The 18,869-nt window shown below is 39.6% G+C and overlaps 1 protein-coding gene across 2 annotated transcripts; it reads left to right on the top strand.

Moving 5' to 3' along the window:
- Positions 1-3,445: 3,445 nt before the first annotated feature.
- On the top strand, positions 3,446-6,679 carry LOC149389755 (U-box domain-containing protein 2-like). Of its 2 annotated transcripts, none has more exons than XM_089623939.1 (5): positions 3,446-3,487; positions 4,050-4,211; positions 4,576-4,856; positions 5,355-5,471; positions 6,189-6,679. In XM_089623939.1, the coding sequence occupies exons 3-5, from the start codon at positions 4,581-4,583 to the stop codon at positions 6,429-6,431; spliced, it is 636 nt and encodes a 211-aa protein (XP_089480065.1). In that variant the 5' UTR covers positions 3,446-3,487; positions 4,050-4,211; positions 4,576-4,580; the 3' UTR covers positions 6,432-6,679. The 2 variants fall into 2 exon arrangements, with proteins under 2 accessions (XP_089480065.1, XP_089480066.1); XM_089623940.1 differs by having other exon boundaries at positions 3,459-3,487; positions 4,050-4,059.
- The last annotated feature ends 12,190 nt before the right edge of the window (positions 6,680-18,869 follow it).

Here is an 18,869-nt window from a genome sequence, read left to right as displayed (position 1 = left end):
CGCGTGGAAGAACATCCGCCGCCGCTCGAGCGCGGCGGCGACGAGTAGGGGAGTTCTACCACCCCCGCGAGGTAAGTTCTCTGTCTCCCGTGTTTTTATGGATCTACATTGAGGACAATGTAGAGATTGAGTTTGGGGGGGTGAACTACTTTGTGGGGGATTTCTGTTAGATTAGGTTGTCTTTATTTAATTTTTATTTTCTTAATTTTGTTTGGTGATTTCTTATAAGTGATAGTATTAAAGTGTTTTCTCTCGTTACTTGCCAAGGATACCATGTATTTTCGAAGAAATCCGAGTTTGAGTCAATTTTAAAATTTCGTGTGCTTCATTGTGATTGACTAGTGGTTTGAGTAACACAATTTCGGTTGATTTTTCCCACTTATGCACACACGTCGTCCCGGGGTTTGAGTAGTCCTTAGAGGTTCGATCACATCGTTAAATGTCTTTTAGCTCACGAACACTAAGAACCGCTCTAGCCCTTATCGAGGCGAAATGACATGACACGAACCTAGGAAAAATGACATAGGCCCTCATTTGGACCGATCAGAGCCAAAAAGCCAACCCGTAATACTTCCTTGAGCACCCTTTCAGAAAAAGCCGAACGATTAATCCTTTCTCGATACTTAGTCAGAAAAAGCCGAGCCAATAATATTTCAAATCCCACAAAGAACCCCGTTAACTTAGCGACTCTTGAGTGAATTCTTTCGATTTTGTGACAAGTTTTTCGACTAGTCTCTACGTGTTTTATAGTTCATTAGACACCACGCCGGTGATTGTTCGTGTTTATTTTTATTGTTTTGTTTGAAAAAAAAAAGAAGAAAAAAAAGAAAAAAAAAACAACAACAAAAAAAGTGTGTTTAATAAATGCGTTTTATTATTTATTTGTATTAGTTTTTGGCGTGGTATCCTGTGAAATTAGTTTTAGAGACTAGACGTTGCATAGTCAAAGTTTGGGGGAAAAACATTGGGAAGTAAAGGCTTATGAAAGAAAACGTTCGCGAAAAGGTGAAATGTTATACCATGAACGTGGGAATGGGTGAATAAGTAATAACATGTGAAAGTTGGTGAGTTGGTGAGATTGAGTCGCTAGGTTGACGTTTTAGCCTCATTTTGACCATATCCTACCGTTGACCCTAGCCTAACATTACAAGCCGACAAAGCCCTATTGATTTCCTTGATAAGTGTCTTGCATTAGTGGAGAGTGAGCGGCGAAAAGCATTATGGTGTTCGATTCACATTCATCTCATTATTATTTGAGCATTTGACATTAGAAGACGTGAACGAACATATTGAGTTGACTTCTCTCTCTTTCGGGACATATTTCACACACGGGGGATTTTGATCGGGAATGTGTTGCAAAAGGCCATTTAGTCAATCTAATTATTTTTTGGTTTCATATGATGATTGACTTGGATTCGGAAATTTTTGTAGGTTGAGGCATGTAACTAACACTTGACATTGTTGCTAAACTTTGTGATCACCATTCGTTTTTAGTGTAACTTCTTTGGTGTGTTTATTTTATTGTCTAGTCTTTTGTGTTGCTTGAGGACAAGCAACGGTTTAAGTTTGGGGGTTTGATATGTGAGAGAATCGAAGCTTGTTCTTAATGTTTTTGATATTATTTTGTAGTTTTTATTGCATTTTCAGGTTTGAGAGAGTATGAGAAGGTTGTGGTGCGAAAACGAGCTGAATCGGAGCTAAATCGAGCAAGTTATGGTCATTTGAAGTCAAGTCAACAAAAGTCAACAAAAGTCAACGACGGTCAATGGAGTCAACGTTTCTCGAGAGGCGCGCCGCGCCTAAAACATGGCGCGCCGCACCCTGGTGCCAAAATTTACACCGAGAGCTCGAGCAGACGACGCGCAAGAGAAGCGCGGCGCGCCTTCAGAATTTCACGAGTGGCACGCCGCACCGTTTATGTGGAGCGCCGCGCCTTCAGAATTTCACGAATGGCGCGCCGCGCCAGTGACCTTTTCAGCATTTTTGGAGCTCGTCTTTTAAATCATTTTTGGCCCTTGGATCTCATCCAAGGGTCCATATTTGCTCCGAAAACATTTCTTGAACCCTCATATACACTTGTTCAAGTGGGAAAAGGGGAAGCTTGAGAATAGAACACTTTTGTTTTTGTTTTGAAACCTTGAGAGAGAAAGTGAGAGAGAGAAAGCTAGGGTTGACACCCATTTTGCTCTTGAGCTTGGGAGTGAAGAAGAAGAGGGAGAAGTGACAACCTCCATCATCCTCATCACCTCCATTTGTTCACTCTTAACTCTATCTCTTTTATTTATTGTTCTTTAGTTATTTACTCCATTTAATGCTTTGTTGAACATATTTTAAGCTTTCAAGTATTCTATTTGAGTTTTTGTTCATTACTTTTATCTATTGAGCATTGAGTATTGTGATTACTTTATTGTTTTATCTTAGTGGAATATTGAAGTAGTGCTTGAGTTAATGAAAGCTTTGTTTGGTTGTTGAGATTAGCATTCAATGTCTTGTTTCTTTATTGTTTTGTTTCTTTTACTTATTTCAATTTTACTTTGTTTATTCTTAATTATGAGTAGCTAAATAGATTTAGAGGTGCGATGTAGTTAAGTAATTGAGTTGGTTGGTCAAACCTTTAGATTAGATTTTGTGCTTCATGGTTGGGTTGAGAGTGAAATATTATGGGTATGGGTTGTGTGTTAACGCTAATTAGAGTAGCTAACTAATTAGTGAACCTTAGACGAGTTTAGAAACCGAGAGGTAATAAACGAGTGAGCTCTACCCGTCCCATCATTAACCTTCCTAGAGCTATAGAAAGACTAGGGGGTAGATGTAGTTGATTGAAATCCCGGGCTAAATGCGGTTTTGTGTTTTAGTAGGACCCAAACCGAGAGGTGTAAGTTCGACACGTAGCTAGATTCCTAAAGACTCGAGAGAGATTAGTGAATGTTTTAAGAGGGATTGAGACTAAATTTTACAACTCTAAACCCGAGCTTTTTCATCGTACCAAGACCGACCGACTCAATGAAATAACGAAATCGCGCCCCTTCCTTTTAACTTGTGTTTAAATAGTGTTTTCACTTTTATTTACATTTCATCTTGTTCACAAAACAAACAAAAAGTCACTGAAGTAACCAAAAAATTTCGCTAATTTTTTTTAAATTTGAGTGCGAAAAGTCCAAAACATTTGGAAAATTAAGCGGGATTTTGTTCCCTCTTATTTCACTTCTAAAATTTTGTTCCCTGTTTTTACTTACTCTGCCAAATTCTATCTCATTAGAAGAAGAAGAGAAAGGAAAGAGAAGAAGAGAAAAGAAAAGAAGAAGAAGAGGCTGAGCGGCCGAGAGAGAGAAATAGAGATTGAGGGGGAGCGAGAAAGCGAGACTGAGAAGGAGAGCCACCGAGGGAGAGGACGCGCGGCCGACAGCAGCCACCGAGACCGAGCATCACCTCGCGCGCGCGGCCGAGAAGGAGACTGCACCGAGGAGACTGGAATTCGGGAAGCAAGGTAAAGAAAATCTTCTTCCCCACTTCTTAATTCGGATTCTAGGGTTCGTTTTAGGAATTTGGGGGTTTTTTTTATTTTAATTGAGTTTGATGGTTTGGTTATGTTTTGGAATGGATTTCGGTGATGATTCTTATGGTTATGGATTTGATTGATTTCCATTTTTTTTCTTAGTAGCTTTTTGTCTTTCGTATTCATTTCGTTGTGCGTCAAAAAAATGTTTTCTTCAAGCTTAAGTTTGTTATCATGGTTTTAGATCGTCTTTGCCAATCTTGGCGTGCCTTAATCTAAATTTTCTTGGATTATATAAAAACTGTGTGTATAGTATATGTGTATTATCGATAGTAATTAACAATCTTGTAGCCGCCATGATAATATGAGTTCTGGAACGAAATTTACTCATCTTTCACTGTCGTTTTTGGTAATAAATTAAATAGCTTTAGTTTTTTCTCAGCTTTGTATTGAATACGTTGGCCTGTATATTTCTAAGAAGATATGTGATGTATATTTTGGAAATTATAGGTTTTGCAACTTAATGATTGATATGTTGGACCTGTTTGTGCAGGACTTCTGAGGTGAAAACTGATAGCTCTACCTGCTTATTTCGAGCTTGTGTTGATTCTTAGTTAGGGTCCAGTATTTTATCGGATAACTTCGTGTTCTCAAGCATAAGAAATGTTGTGAAGATTGCCTTGATTTTTGAAGTTATTGGTTTTTGCGGAAGAAGGTATTGTCTCGTACTTTGTCTTATAACCCCGTGGCATGGTTATGGAGTTCTTTACCAGGAAAAATATATGCTAGGAAATCGTACTTTGCTTTTATGATATTTATTTTCAGTAGAGTGTTAGGGAGGAATCGGACATTATATAATTTATATTGTATCTTAGCACAAGTTACTCTTTGGTTCAATACTAATTCAGTCAACCTCTTTGATTTTATTTCATTTTTAATTAACATATTGAATACATTAAGGTTGATCCTTTCTTTCCTGCTATTCACATTTCTTGAATCCATAAACACTTGTTTTCTTTCTTGGCTACCATCAATTATGTTAATGGGACCAATTTAATGTCTTTGATTGATTTGCACAGGTGCAATGGAGATATCGATCTTAAAGGCACTTCTCAGTAACATCTCCTCTTTTTTCTGTTTAGCTTCATGTGATAATATAAACTCAGAACCAGTTCTGAAGTATTACCACGGGGCAGAAGAGATATTGAAGTTATTGAAACCAGTACTTGATACAATTATTGACTCGGAAGTAGCTTCCGGCGAAGATCTCAAAAACACGTTTGAGGATCTAGGTTGCTTTATTGATGATCTTAAGGAACAGTTTGAAAACTTGCAGCAATTGTCAAGTAAAGTTTATTTTGTAAGTAACAAGGTTTCATGTGAAGCAATTTTCTTTACCCGTTTTTTCTTTAAAAAAAAAATTGTGAAGCAATTTTCTTTTGTTTAATGACCTTGATCTGTGAGTATTCTTGTGATTGTTTGTTGTTTAGAATAGATTTTTATAATCGATTCTGCCGATTTCCAGATTTCCAGGGTCACAAGAAATGGAAATAATTAAAAAAAATCAGTGGGAAATGCTTAAGATTGCTTATGGCAACTAATAGTTTTGGGTCTTGTTGGGGTCTAGTTCAGCTAAAAAAATTGTTAAACAAGGTGCATGTACTGAATAATGGAATCCTATCCACTCGTGGCTTTACTAATTTAGTAGTTGTAGAACATTTTGTTATTATTGTATCAATATATATATATATATATATATATATATATATATATATATATACATATATGAGGGTGATAAATCTTCAATTCAAGCAACTGTATAAGGCTTATAAGCTCATTTCTTTGAATGTTTTTTCAGGTACTGCAAAGTGAAGTACTTGTATCTAAGATTCAGACGGCAGCCTTGGATATCTTGCTGCTTCTTAAGTCTTCTGATCAAGGTCTTCCTGATGGATTAGATTCTACGTCTCTTGAGGTACCAAACAAGAACTTTGTTATCATTATCGTTATATCCATTGGTTATTGGTATTTACCTCTAGTATTTCATAATGTTACAATAAGAGAAAAAGCATCTTATAACTTGAGGTTCTGCAATATGTGGACTAAAAAAATGTAGAATATTTCTTCTTAATGAAAGGTATCCTCGATTACACATAGCTAGTTTCATAGTAGTAGCTTATGAAATAGGATATCAGCAATTATATAATAATATCATCAGTAAGTTTGATATCCATGACCATGGGCTACTCCTATGAAACAATGACCCGAAATCTAAAGGTTTCAGGATTCAGACTTCTCATCTATTGTGACCGTGTTCACTCTTTTTGTTGATGCATCATTCACTCTACTTCGAATTGATCATGACTAGTTCGAATTTATCTTCCGAGGTTAATGATGCCTATACTTAGAACCTCGTTCTCCTCATGAATATGATTTTCTTTTATGTTATGTTGTCCTATATAATTTACTCCCTAGAGTTTACGGTCTGTTATTAATTCTAAATAGTTTTGTGTTAGGTTAGTTCATGGCTTACTTTTAGGCTTATGCTTGCTTATCCTAGGCACGTCTTAAAACTCAAGACATCTATTTGATTGTTAAACAAATTTCTGGATAGTTCACAAGCATTAAGTTGTATTAGAACCACCGATAGGATGGTAATTTACGCTGCCTAACTTTGCTTGTTTGGTTGCAGCACTGTGTGCAGAAAATTAGGCATCTGGGATATGAGCAAATGTCTACTCTCTTTAGAGATGCTGCACAAGATCAAGTGGACGATGGTGGAGTTGGCTCAGAAATCCTGGTGACAATTGCAGAGAGCCTGGGCTTGAGGTCAAACCAGGATATTCTTATCGAAGCTGTGGCGCTGGAAAAGGTGAAGGAGAATGCAGAGCAGTCAGAAAACACGAACGAAGTTGAGTTTATCGAATGGATTTGATTGAGTTATGAATTTTTGAAAACAAGGTTTTAAAGCTAGGAATTTTAAGCGTGTGTTTGAATTTTTGGCCGTAAATTGGAAAAAAATTAGGGTTGAGGAATATGATTTGGGGCTTTTAATTTTTGAGATTAGTTTGATGATTCTGGAGTGTTTTGTGGCTCGGTTGGTGTTTGTGTGCATGTATTTAATTTCTTTTTATTTTTATAAATAAATTAAGAATCGAAGTCACTTTTAAATCAGGTGACAACTAAAGCATTGATAATAATTACGTTTTTCAAAGATTTAAAGTCACTTTGTAATAGAGTGACGTCTAAAGCATCATTTCTTGGTGACTTTTGGGTGCGGAAAGTCGCACCTAAATGTCGCACCCGAAAGTCATGACTTTTGGGTGCGACTTTTCCGCACCCAAAGACCTTTAGGTGCGGACTTTTGGGTGCGGAAAAGTCGCACCTAAAGTCGCACCTAAAGGTGTCATTGGGTGCGACTTTTGACTTTTAGGTGCGAAAAAAATCGCACCCAATGCTATTTTTTGTACTAGTGAAGAAAGCTAGTGAGTTCGCTTCGAAAATAGTCTAGAGTCCTTGTGGGATCGATATCCGTGCTTTTGCACTCTATTACTTGACGACACGTTCGCTTGCGTTGTGTAGAATTTTTCTTTAGTTAAGAAAATTCCCATCAAGTATAAGCCCTGGAAAGATTATATTATATAGTTCCTTACCATTTTTTGCTAAATACTAGAAACTGAAGGCTGTTGTTACTCACATAATCCGAAATGGCCAAGAAGACTACTCGGAGTCGTGAGAACCGAGAACATCCAACACCGAGTTTGGTTCAAATAGACACGTGAACTCATGAAAGATAAGGAATGACTCGTTCATAAGTCAAGAGCGGCCCCTATCGAGCAGAACTTCGAAGCGAAGAGAAGCTGATAGGTCAAAGACTAGTAAAAAAAACAAACACGTGTACATAATCAGAATAAAAGATAAAACGCTCACCTTAACGGTTAGTACTAAGAAAAGCACGAAGAGCAACCACCCACTACGCACACGAATTCGGAGCAGTTACATGATAACCGTCGAAAATATGAGACGGATCACCTCACGTACTCAACTCGAGACGCCTGTAAATAAAAGAAAAGCTCGAAAGAATGGACACTTCACTTTTTTCAAGAACACAAGCCATAGTTTCCATTTTTCGCAACCCTCAATTTACTAGTACAAAAAATAGCATTGGGTGCGATTTTTTTTCGCACCTAAAAGTCAAAAGTCACACCCAATGACACCTTTAGGTGCGACTTTAGGTGCGACTTTTCCGCACCTAAAGGTCTTTGGGTGCGAAAAGTCGCACCCAAAAGTCATGACTTTCGGGTGCGACATTGAGGTGCGACTTTCCGCACCTAAAGTCGCACCCAAAATCACCAAGAAATGATGCTTTAGACGTCACTCTATTATAAAGTGACTTTAAATCTTTGAAAAACGTAATTATTATCAATGCTTTAGTTGTCACCTGATTTAAAAGTGACTTCGATTCTTAATTTATTTATAAAAATAAAAAGAAATTAAATACATGCACACAAACACCAACCGAGCCACAAAACACTCCAGAATCATCAAACTAATCTAAAAAATTAAAAGCCCCAAATCATAATTCCTCAACCCTAATTTTTTTCCAATTTTCGGCCAAAAATTCAAACACGCGCTTAAAATTCCCAGCTTTAAAACCCTGTTTTAAAAAATTCATAACTCACTCAAATCTCAACGGATTTACACGTTCTTGGTCATTTTAGAAAGCCCATAACGTGTAATTTCCAGGAAAAATATCAACAAATCCAAATTAAATAGGTATTGAACTGCCCACGTCAATTTACAGAGGCTGTTCAAAACTAACAATTCTCAGATTATTGGTTTTATATTCACAGCCAAACAATTCACACGGCCAAGAATTCACACGGACAAGCTCAATATTCAAAACCCAGATTCAATGAAAAGTAAACAACCTCGGCATGCTCGCGGCGGCGCTCACTCAACCTCGGCATGCTCGAAGTGCAGAGATTGTAGCTTCCTCAGAGGTCGAATAATAAGGCGAAAAGCTCAATCATGAAGAAACCTATTAACTTTTAAAAGTGCAAGGAAAAAAAAAACCGGAGGAAGGTAAACAGAGAACCCGATTCCAGATAGAAACAAAACACAAAATTGGCATCAATTTCCAGCGAGGCAAAGTCAATCAACTGCTCCACAACATAGAGCTTAACTTAAATGAGAACCTTAAATAATAAAAAACGAAAGAGTGCTAACATTGCACACAAATCGCTTACGTAGTCGATCAAAGACGATCCAAGAAGAGAAGACAAGCTTGGAATTTACACACAACAAGGGAATGGATAACAGAAAGAAAGAGAAGATCCCACCTTTCCGATAGGATTCATCTTAAGAAATTCAAGAGTTTTATTTGAAACCCCCATCTCAAAGTCCTGGACCAACTTGACTTCAACACCATTGTATTCCGCAGCGATAAGTGTCTTGAACCCATTTTTGTTCGTACTCCAGGCATGCAAAGTCTCAAAAGAGGCAACGCATATTAAAGTGTTAGAATTTGATTGACATAAAGCAGCTATAAAAGATTGTTGAGCCAATTCTGAAAGCTATTAATGTTGATTCAGGAATAAATATAGGCACATTAAGTTTCCAGCAACGGTAAAAAAAACTCAAATCTTTTTATGAGTGGGAAATACTCGAATATAATAAATGGAATACAAAGAAAATTTCGGGACTTCTCGAGATGCCCGCTCTCTCCCAAAAAGAGCATTTCTTCCTCTCCCTGCAAATCTAATACAATGATCGCACTTTTCTTCTACCATAATCTTCCCGTGTAAAAACCAATACAACTTTGAACTATTTTATATTGTATCAGTCTGCAATATAAAACATATGTACTTTTGAGTTGAACACCAAATAAGTTGAACACCCACAAATAAATCCCTAAATCGGCTAAAGCACGAGAAAACAATAGCGCGCAAACCACTCATGACGCCCACCTAAACCGAGACTAAGAACTCGACAAAAAACTCGCGACCGAAACCAAACCACTCATCAATCAAAATCCACAACAAATCAGTCTCAAATCATCAACGATTCAATATTTCAATACCACAACCAAACACACGGCCAAGAACCAAAACCACAACCAAACACACGGCCAAGAACCAAAACCACAACCAAACACACGGCCAATATTTCAATACATCAAACACACATGAACAATAACAATAACTCGTCCAAAGAAACCCAAAACCACCAATCTCAATCACACGGCCGGAACCATAACCACAACCAAACTCGTCCAAAACCAAGAAAAAATCCATAACCACAAGAATCATCACCGAAATCCATTCCAAAACATAACCAAACCATCAAACTCAATTAAAATAAAAAAACCCCCAAATTCCTAAAACGAACCCTAGAATCCGAATTAAGAAGTGGGGAAGAAGATTTTCTTTACCTTGCTTCCCGAAATCCAGTCTCCTCGGTGCCGTCTCCCTCTTTTCCCGCGTCCTCGGCGTGCTCGCGGCGGCGCTCGCTCCTTCTCGGCCGCGCGCGCGAGGTGATGCTTGGTCTCGGTGGCTGCTGTCGGCCGCGTGTCCTCTCCCTCGGTGGCTCTCCTTCTCAGTCTCGCTTTCTCGCTCCCCCTCAATCTCTCTTTCTCACTACTACAAATACAGTTTTCCGGTGCGGATGACTTTTGGGTGCGACTATTCGCACCTAAAAGTCGCACCAAAAAGACTTTCAGGTGCGAATAGTCGGACCCAAAAATCAATTAAGCGCTAGAAAATTTTCGCGAAATTTTTTGAATTTGGGTGCGACTAGTCGCACCCACAAGTGTGGTACTACTAAGTCGCACCCAATACTTTCTCCAAAGTTATAGGTGCGACTAAGTCGCACCTAAATGACCTAAAATTTTCGGCGGCCAAAACTTCCCCCTTTTTTTACAAAATGTCATTGGGTGCGACATTCTCGCACCCGAAACCACTGACACTAGTCAGTGGGTGCGACTTTGTCGCACCCAAATTCAAAAGTCTTTATATAAAGCAGCAGCTTGATCGGGTTTTCATTCAAACACCCAAAAAAAACCTCTGCGATTTCTCTCTGTCTCCGAGTCTCTCTTGCTCTCCCACCCCGTCGCCGCCACCACTACCACTCTCTCTCAGCCTCCGACCGCCACCACTACGCTCCTCCGACCGCCGCCACGACCCTCTCTCTCTCAGCCTCCGTCACGAGGACCGCCGCCACTACCCTCTCTCTCTCCCACCCCGTCGCAGCCACCACTCCGACCGCCACCACTACCACTCTCTCTCAGCCTCCGACCGCCACCACTACCACTCTCTCTCAGCCTCCGACCGGCGCCACTACCCTTTGTCTCTCTCAGCCTCTGTCACGAGGACCACCGCCACTACCCTCTCTCTCTCCGGCCACCCCGTCGCAGCCACCACTCCGACCGCCACCACTACCACAAGGTGAGGATTCTTGACCTCGAGTTGATTTTGGATTTTTGAGCTCCGAAATTCAAATTTGGGGTTTCGGATTTCAAAGATCATTTTTGTGAAATTGATTGTTTTTGGTTGCTCATTGAACTCGATTAGTGATGGTTATAGCTTGAATTTGTGGATTGAGTTCGGATTTCCTTGGTTTGTTAGTCATTTGGCCGAAATTTGATGAACTAGGGTTTGAAGTTTCGAATTTTGGGGCTTTTGATTTCTGCGTGTTGATTGATTCCGACGAGCCCCTCCGCTGCTGCCTCTCCGACCAGCTCCTCCGACTTGTCCCGAGCCTCCGACCAGCTCCTCCGCTTCATTAGGTATTTTTCATAATTTGATTAGTATTTTGATTACTAGTTTAGTTTGATTAGTAGTTTAGTTTATAATTAGTTAGTTAGTTTGTAATTGATTTGTAATGAATTAGTTAATTAGTTTGCAATTAATTTATGAAATGAAATTTGTTCTAATTAGTTGTAGGTTTTTTAGTTTAATACTTACATGTTTAGTTTGTTTAGTTTTGATTAGTTTAGGTTAATTGAAATTGTCAAATTGAAATTGTAATTAGTTTAATAATATGTTTAAGTTGTTTAGTTTAAATTTGTTTAGGTTAATTGAAGTTGTTAAATTGAAATTGTAATTAGTTTAATAATATGTTTAGGTTGTTTAGTTTTGATTAGTTTAGGTTAATTGATAGAAATTGTCAAATTGAAATTGTAATTAGTTTAATAATATGTTTAAGTTGTTTAATTTTAATTTGTTTAGGTTAATTAAAATTATCAAATTGAAATTGTAATTAATTTAATAATATGTTTAAGTTGTTTAGTTTTGATTAGTTTAGGTTAATTGAAATTGTCAAATTGAAATTGTAATTAGTTTAATTAATAATATGTGTTAAATTGTTAATCATGAAATTAAAATTAGTTAAGTTATTGTATAAATGAGTTGAGAATATTGTATTTTTGTTATAAACGAGCCATACAGGTTCTGTTTAGGGTTTAGTTGATTATTAGGATAGTTTTAGATGATTTGTATATGCTTTTAAATGAGTTTGCAGGTTTTTGGTTTGTTAGTATTATAGATGAAACTCTGCCGAATTTTAGATTGAGTGTCTAGCCTATTATTCTCAAATAACATAAAATTCATAATCTGATCTTCATTCATTGATCTTCGTCCCGTAGCAATAAGTAATCGACTTCATTCGTCTTCGTCACTTAGGAACAACTCTTAATAATTGTTCTTTTTCCCTTTCGTTTAGCGAAATCAATGTCCAATCCAAGTAGAGATTGGATCACCGAGAACAATCGGTTGTCCTTGCAGTATAAAATCGGAGTTAATGAATTTATCCGCGCTGCAAGAAGATTTCCGAACGATAATTACGAATATCGATGTCCATGCAAGCCTTGCAACAACGTGAGATGGCACGACATTGGAGTTGTAAGGCATCATCTGCTAAACAAAGGGTTTACCCCGGGCTACACAGAATGGTATCATCACGGCGAGGTCGTGCGTTCCGTCGGTCATCTTGAAGAAGTCCCCATCGGAGAAACAGCCCAGAGAGGAGTAGGAGGAATACATGCTGCTGTGGATGATATAAGAGATCACGAGGATTTCGATGGTGTTACGGAGCCGGCTCCGAGCGATGTGCGTGCGGAGGAGCAAGTGGAAGACTTGTTCGCCGAGTTGGAAGCGGAATTGTACCCTAGATGCAAGGAGTTTTCGTCGTTGTCATTCTTGGTTCAGTTGATGCACCTTAAAGTCACGAACCATTGGACGAACAAGTCGTTCACAGAACTGCTGCAGCTTTTGAGGAAGTCTCATCCAGTCGGTAATCGAATACCGGAGAAGCATTACGAGGCAAAAGCGAAGCTGAAGCGTTTTGGCATGGGATACGAGATGATCGACGCGTGCATTAATGACTGTGTCCTATTCCGAAAACATCTCGCGAACGTCGACGTGTGCCTGATATGTAACGAGAGTAGATGGAAGCCAACTGGTAAGAAGATACCGCAGAAGATATTGCGATATTTTCCCTTGAAAGATCGATTGAAGCGACTGTACGCATCTCGACACACAACGCTTCATATGCAGTGGCACGAAAGAGATCGCGTCAGGGAAGCTGGCGTTCTACGACATCCTGCTGATGGTACATCGTGGAAGAATTTGGACGAGAGATACCCAGGTTTTGCTGCAGAACCTCGGAACGTGCGGCTTGGGCTAGCTGCGGATGGATTCAACCCATTTGGGGATATGAACCTATCATACAGCATGTGGCCTGTAGTATTTACGGCGTACAACTTGCCGCCTTGGTTGTGCATGAAGAAAGAGTACCTGATGCTCACGCTTCTGATCCCGGGGCCCCATTCACCAGGAAAAGATATGGACGTTTTTTTGCAGCCTGTGGTTGAAGAGCTGAAAAAACTGTGGGAGAAAGGAGTCCGCGTTCGTGATGGAGCCAGAGATGAAGTGTTTCGGTTGCGTTCCGCGTTACTTTGGACGATAAACGATTTTCCGGCTAGATCGTATTTATCGGGATGGAGCGGCCAGGGGTATCTCGCTTGCCCTACGTGCAACTTTGACACGCCGTCCCTAAAAGTCAAAAACAGGATCGTCTACTACGACCATCGTCGGTTCTTAAAAAGGCGTCACCGATTGAGGAAAAGCAACGATCACTATAAAGAGAAGCACGAGAAACGAAATAAACCCGAGAAGTTGACTTCGCAAGACATACTCACTCAGTTGGCTGGTGTTTCTTGCACGACTACTGGCAAACACGCTGCCTCTGTAGGCAAAAAACGAAAGCGAGCTGAGTGCGAACTGAATTGGACCAAGAAAAGCATCTTTTACGAGTTGCCGTACTGGTCTGAGTCGCAGTTGAAACACAACATGGACGTGATGCACGTAGAGAAGAACATGTGTGAGAATTTTCTCGGGACGATGCTCAGCTAGGAAAAGAAGAACTATGACACCGAGAAGGCGAGGCTTGACTTGATGGACTTGGGCATCAAGACCGCTTTGCACTTGGTACCAAATGGGGGTGGGTATTACAAACCGCGAGCGTCGTACGTTTTGACTCTTGAGCAGAGACAGCGATTTACAGAGTACTTAAAATCTGTCAAATTTCCCGATGGTCTCGTTGGGAATTTAAAAAAAAAATGTGACAACTGATGGGAAGCTCACAGGTTTGAAGTCGCATGATTGCCACGTGATCTTGCAAAGATTGTTGGCTGTTGGTATTCGTCCTTTTGTGCCACAACCAATACATGATACGAGCACTGAGCTTTGCAACTTTTTCAAGTTGATAAGTTCGAGAACATTAAGAGCCGAAGATCTTGAAAGAGCGCAAGAGTCTATCGTCGAGATCTTATGTAAGCTTGAGATGATATTTCCACCTGCTTTTTTCACGATCATGGTTCACATGGCGATCCATCTACCAGAGGAAGCGTTGCACGGCGGCCCGGTGCATATGCGGTGGATGTACCCTTTTGAGAGATACCTTGGGACGTTAAAACATTTTGTCAAAAATAGAGCTAGACCAGAAGGCTCTATTACAGAAGCTTATGTTGTAGAAGAAGCTCTAACGTTCATTGCAAGGTATATTGAAGATAAGAAAGTAGTTGAAGAAGTTCAAGTGCGAGAGCTCTCCGTTTTTCGATCCGAGATGTGTGTGCCTTATGGGATGATGAACGCGATAGTATTAGACGGTGAGCAAAGAGAAAAAGCGGAGTGGTACATCTATACCAACTGTCCTGAAGTGGATCCGTATTTGGTGTAAGTAATCGATCCACTTGCTTCTCTAACTTATTTCATTGTTGTATTTTCTTTAAGCAATGTTTTAAACATGCAACAGTGAGCATTTGGATTTCCTGAACGAATCTGGAGTTCGCGATATTGAAGCGGAGCATAGAAAGGGATTCAAAGATTGGTTTGCAAATGTTGTTTTCATTTTATAGGATGTCGACCGCTTCAGGTTCTGGTGGAGATTCGCCACAGAGACCGGATTCTCAAGGTCCGCCACAGGAACCTGATTCCCAAGGTCCTAAGAAATCAAGGGGACCAACAACCGGCTCGACGTCGGCGCGAGCAACACAGGGTGTACCGGGCGCGAAGGTGGTCAAGTGGGATCCAATAAACCAAACATTCTATCAAGAGATAAGGAAAGAAAATAAAAAGGTTCGACTATTTAACAACCGCCTCGGTGCTTTGGTGAAAGCACATATCCCGCCTACGACTCGTGATTGGAGTGAAGTGACGCCCCAGATGTTGGCTACTATTTTGAGCGCACTTCATTCCGAGTTCAGATTTGTGTACACGGATCCTGACACCGGCGAAGATCTGCCTGCGGATTGCTATCAGAATACGATTGATCAGACTATCATTCGGAATGCCAAGATCTTCAGGTTGGAGTTTTGTGGGAGCACAGAAAACGCTAAGGCGGAAACACCACCGGGATATAAGAAAGAGGATTGGGAGGCGGTGGTAGACGAGTTCACAACTGACGATTGGAAGGTACGTAATGTATGATTGTAATAAATCACAATATCTTTAACAGATTGAATAATGACAAAATTAATTATTTGCAGAAAAAATCTAATCGCAACAAGGATAATTCGAAGAAGAAGAAGACGAGGTCGACTCAAGGATCTCTTTCTTTCTTGGCACATCGTCATTTGAACGTAAGTTATTCTAATTTTGAAATACTTAATTTGAAATAAATTCAGTACTTATATTTTCATAATAATTGCAGAGTAAGGATGATGGGACTTTGGGCTCCGCGTTAACGACGTGGGAGCAAAAACACCATAATAGAAAAGGTGAATGGACGACAGATTGGGCGAGACGAGCACATGTAAGTCATATGTGATAATTAAGTGTATGTTACTTACATAATAATTAATTTTTAATAATATTTTTATGTGTAAAGGCGCGGATAGTTACTCTACTGGCGGATTTTCAGCGACAAGCAGAAGAGCAAGGCGTAGTCTTTAACCAGGACGCCGCAGAGGAGCACGCGATGCTAGAAATTCTCGGGAACCGTCAAGATTGGTACGTTGGAATAGGTTCAACGGTCCCGAGAACATCTTGGGCTATTGCTCAGGCTCAGGACGAAAGCTCGTCGTCAGGCTCAGGCTCGTCGCGGCGCCGCGTTCCAGATCCAGTGGTTGGCGAGCTCCAAGCTCAGGTGGCGGCACAACAACTCGCTATGGATGAGATGAGGCGAGCCAACCAACAATGGATGGAGGAGGTGCAGCGACAACTGTTCGCGTTCAGGCAACAGTTTTCGCCCTTGCCTCGGATGTCGCCCGGCACGATGCCACAGATGCCTCAGATGTCGCCCGGCATGATGCCACAGATGCCTCAGACGACGCCGTCGCCTCAGATGTACCCTATGCATCAGACAACGCCGCCATCAGTTTCAATGGCAGATGCTCAGACGACGCCGCCAGCTTCAGCAGATTACCAGCGAGAGCGTACGAGCGGCAGTGGACGAGGACGTAGCAGCAGTTCTGGAGGAAGATTTGGCGGAAGAGGGAGTAAAATGTTCAAGGATTGGTTTACAAACCGAGGAAAAGGAAAGGGAAAAGAATGAACATTTATTTTAATTATTTGTCGTACATTATAATAATTATTGTAATCGAACAACAAATGGTTAGTTTTTATTATTATTATAAATATTAATTAATGAATTTTCTAATTAATAAACTATTTAGTTATTTGATTACAATTATAGAATTCATATGAATAAAAAATAAAAATAAAAATCTTAAAAAAACCATCGGGTGCGACTAGTCGCACCCATAAATTTGGCGCGAAGGCCATTGGGTGCGACTAGTCGCACCCAAAAACTTGGCGCGAAGGCCATTGGGTGCGACTAGTCGCACCCAATGACTTGGCGCGAAGGCCATTGGGTGCGACCGGTCGCACCCAAAGACTTGGCGCGAAGGCCATTGGGTGCGACTAGTCGCACCTAATGGCCTTCCCGCGGACTTTTTCCCACATCTTTTCTGACTTATGGGTGCGAATATAGGTGCGAAAATCCGCGCCTAAAAGTCGCACCTAAAAGTCATGACCATCGGGTGCGACTAGTCGCACCCATGACCTTTAGGTGCGAACTTTCGGGTGCGACTTTGTCGCACCTAAAGTCGCACCTAAAGGTATCAATGGGTGCGACTTTCGACCTTTAGGTGCGAAAAAAGTCGCACCCAATGCTGTTTTTTGTACTAGTGTCTCTCTCTCGGCCGCTCAGCCTCTTCTTCTTCTTTTCTTTTCTCTTCTTCTCTTTCCTTTTTCTTCTTCTTCTAATGAGATAGAATTTGGCAGAGTAAGTAAAAACAGGGAACGAAATTTTAGAAGTGAAATAAGAGGGAACAAAATCCCGCTAAATTTTCCAATTGTTTTTGACTTTTGGGTGCGACTTTGTCGCACCCAAAGGTATGATAAGCTTTTGGGTGCGACTTTTTGCACCCAAATTTAAAAAAAATCAGTGAAATTTGTTGGTTACTTAAGTGACATTTGGGTGCGAAAAGCCGCACCCGAAAGTAATTTTTGGTGCAACTTTCATGTACGAAAAGTCGCACCCAAAAGTCATCCGTACCGAAAAACTGTATTTGTAGTAGTGATTACTGTCTTTTTTTTACGAGATTAGTTTGTAAATTGGGAAAATCTTGCCTAAACAATTGGAATCTTCGAGACTGCGTTCTCGGTACCTAGTGAGATATTGTTGTACTAATTTTTCAGGTTAATAAAGTAAAATATTATATTATTATTGTTGTACTAATTTTTCAGGTTAATAATGTAAAATATTATATTATTTTATAGACGTAGTTATTAAAAAATATCTTATCTGATGGTGTATTTGTTCTAATATAAGTCCGTGAGCATATAACAATATATTTTAAAAAGAGCTAAAAACAAATTTTGATGTCCTATTAATATGAACGTTGGACTGCAGGATATTCTGTTTGTAAGGTGCATCGTGCAATTTGCCGTTAACATTAATTAAATATAAAAATAGCAAATAAAAATAAAACATGTGTACAACTAATTACACGTAGATTAAAAACGGAACAAAGCTGAAAACCCAAAACCAAATGACTGTGAAGATTTTAAGCAAATAAAAACGACTGTGAGGAGCTAAATGACACTGCATATCAACGACTGAGTCTCAATATACGCCAAGGTTACTCGCATCATATGAACATTGTACAAGTATAAAGTTATATTTCCACAATATATATATATATACAGGGCCGGCCCAAACTCACCGTGGGCCCTAGGCGATTCAATATTTTGGGGCCCTAAAATACTAATAAAAATTTAAATTTTCAGGGTAAAAAATGTAAATTTTTTAAAAAATTGACCAAAAGTATAAATTTTTAGGGTAAAAAATATAAATTTTTTTAAAAATAGGCAAAAAATATAAATATTTGGGGCCCATCCACATATGGGGCCCTAGGCCTGGGCCTAGCCCGCCTTAGCCCAGGGCCGGCTCTGTATATATATATATATATATATATATATATATATATATATATATATTCATGTAAATAAGGAGGCTGGTCACATTAGTTGAAATTAGCCTGGTGCCATGATCAGGAGTTAGATCATTGTTTTGTTGGGGAACTGAGGTTCATTGCTGATTATCTGAGAAATTTGAACGGCAAATCCACTGGTAATATGAATGCATTCCTCAACATTCAATATATGTTTTAAAAAAGATATGGTTACACAATTGATCGAAGAAAGCATTACAGAGAGACTTTTTAAAGCTACAATGTTGCTTTCACTGATTTACTAATTATAACAAATAAAAACACACACATACGAACAAAACACAAGTAATAAAACTAAAAACACTTCCAAACTTAGCCCAAATAGATTCTTGGAATGAGCTTGGAGATCTTATTAAT

This window comes from Urtica dioica, chromosome 8 (genome assembly GCF_054948205.1).
Source record: "Urtica dioica subsp. dioica isolate 48M chromosome 8, U.dioica_male_clone48M_v1_H2, whole genome shotgun sequence".
Taxonomy (NCBI): Eukaryota; Viridiplantae; Streptophyta; class Magnoliopsida; order Rosales; family Urticaceae; genus Urtica; species Urtica dioica.
This window is presented reverse-complemented; position numbering and strand designations above follow the sequence as displayed.

Bases quoted from the DNA above. Each gene is read 5' to 3' on its own strand.
- LOC149389755 (XM_089623939.1), top strand. From the start codon at position 4,581: ATGGAGATATCGATCTTAAAGGCACTTCTCAGTAACATCTCCTCTTTT. The intron at 4,857-5,354 runs GTAAGTAACAAG...ATGTTTTTTCAG, and splicing joins TGTCAAGTAAAGTTTATTTT to GTACTGCAAAGTGAAGTACT. The intron at 5,472-6,188 runs GTACCAAACAAG...GTTTGGTTGCAG, and splicing joins TAGATTCTACGTCTCTTGAG to CACTGTGTGCAGAAAATTAG.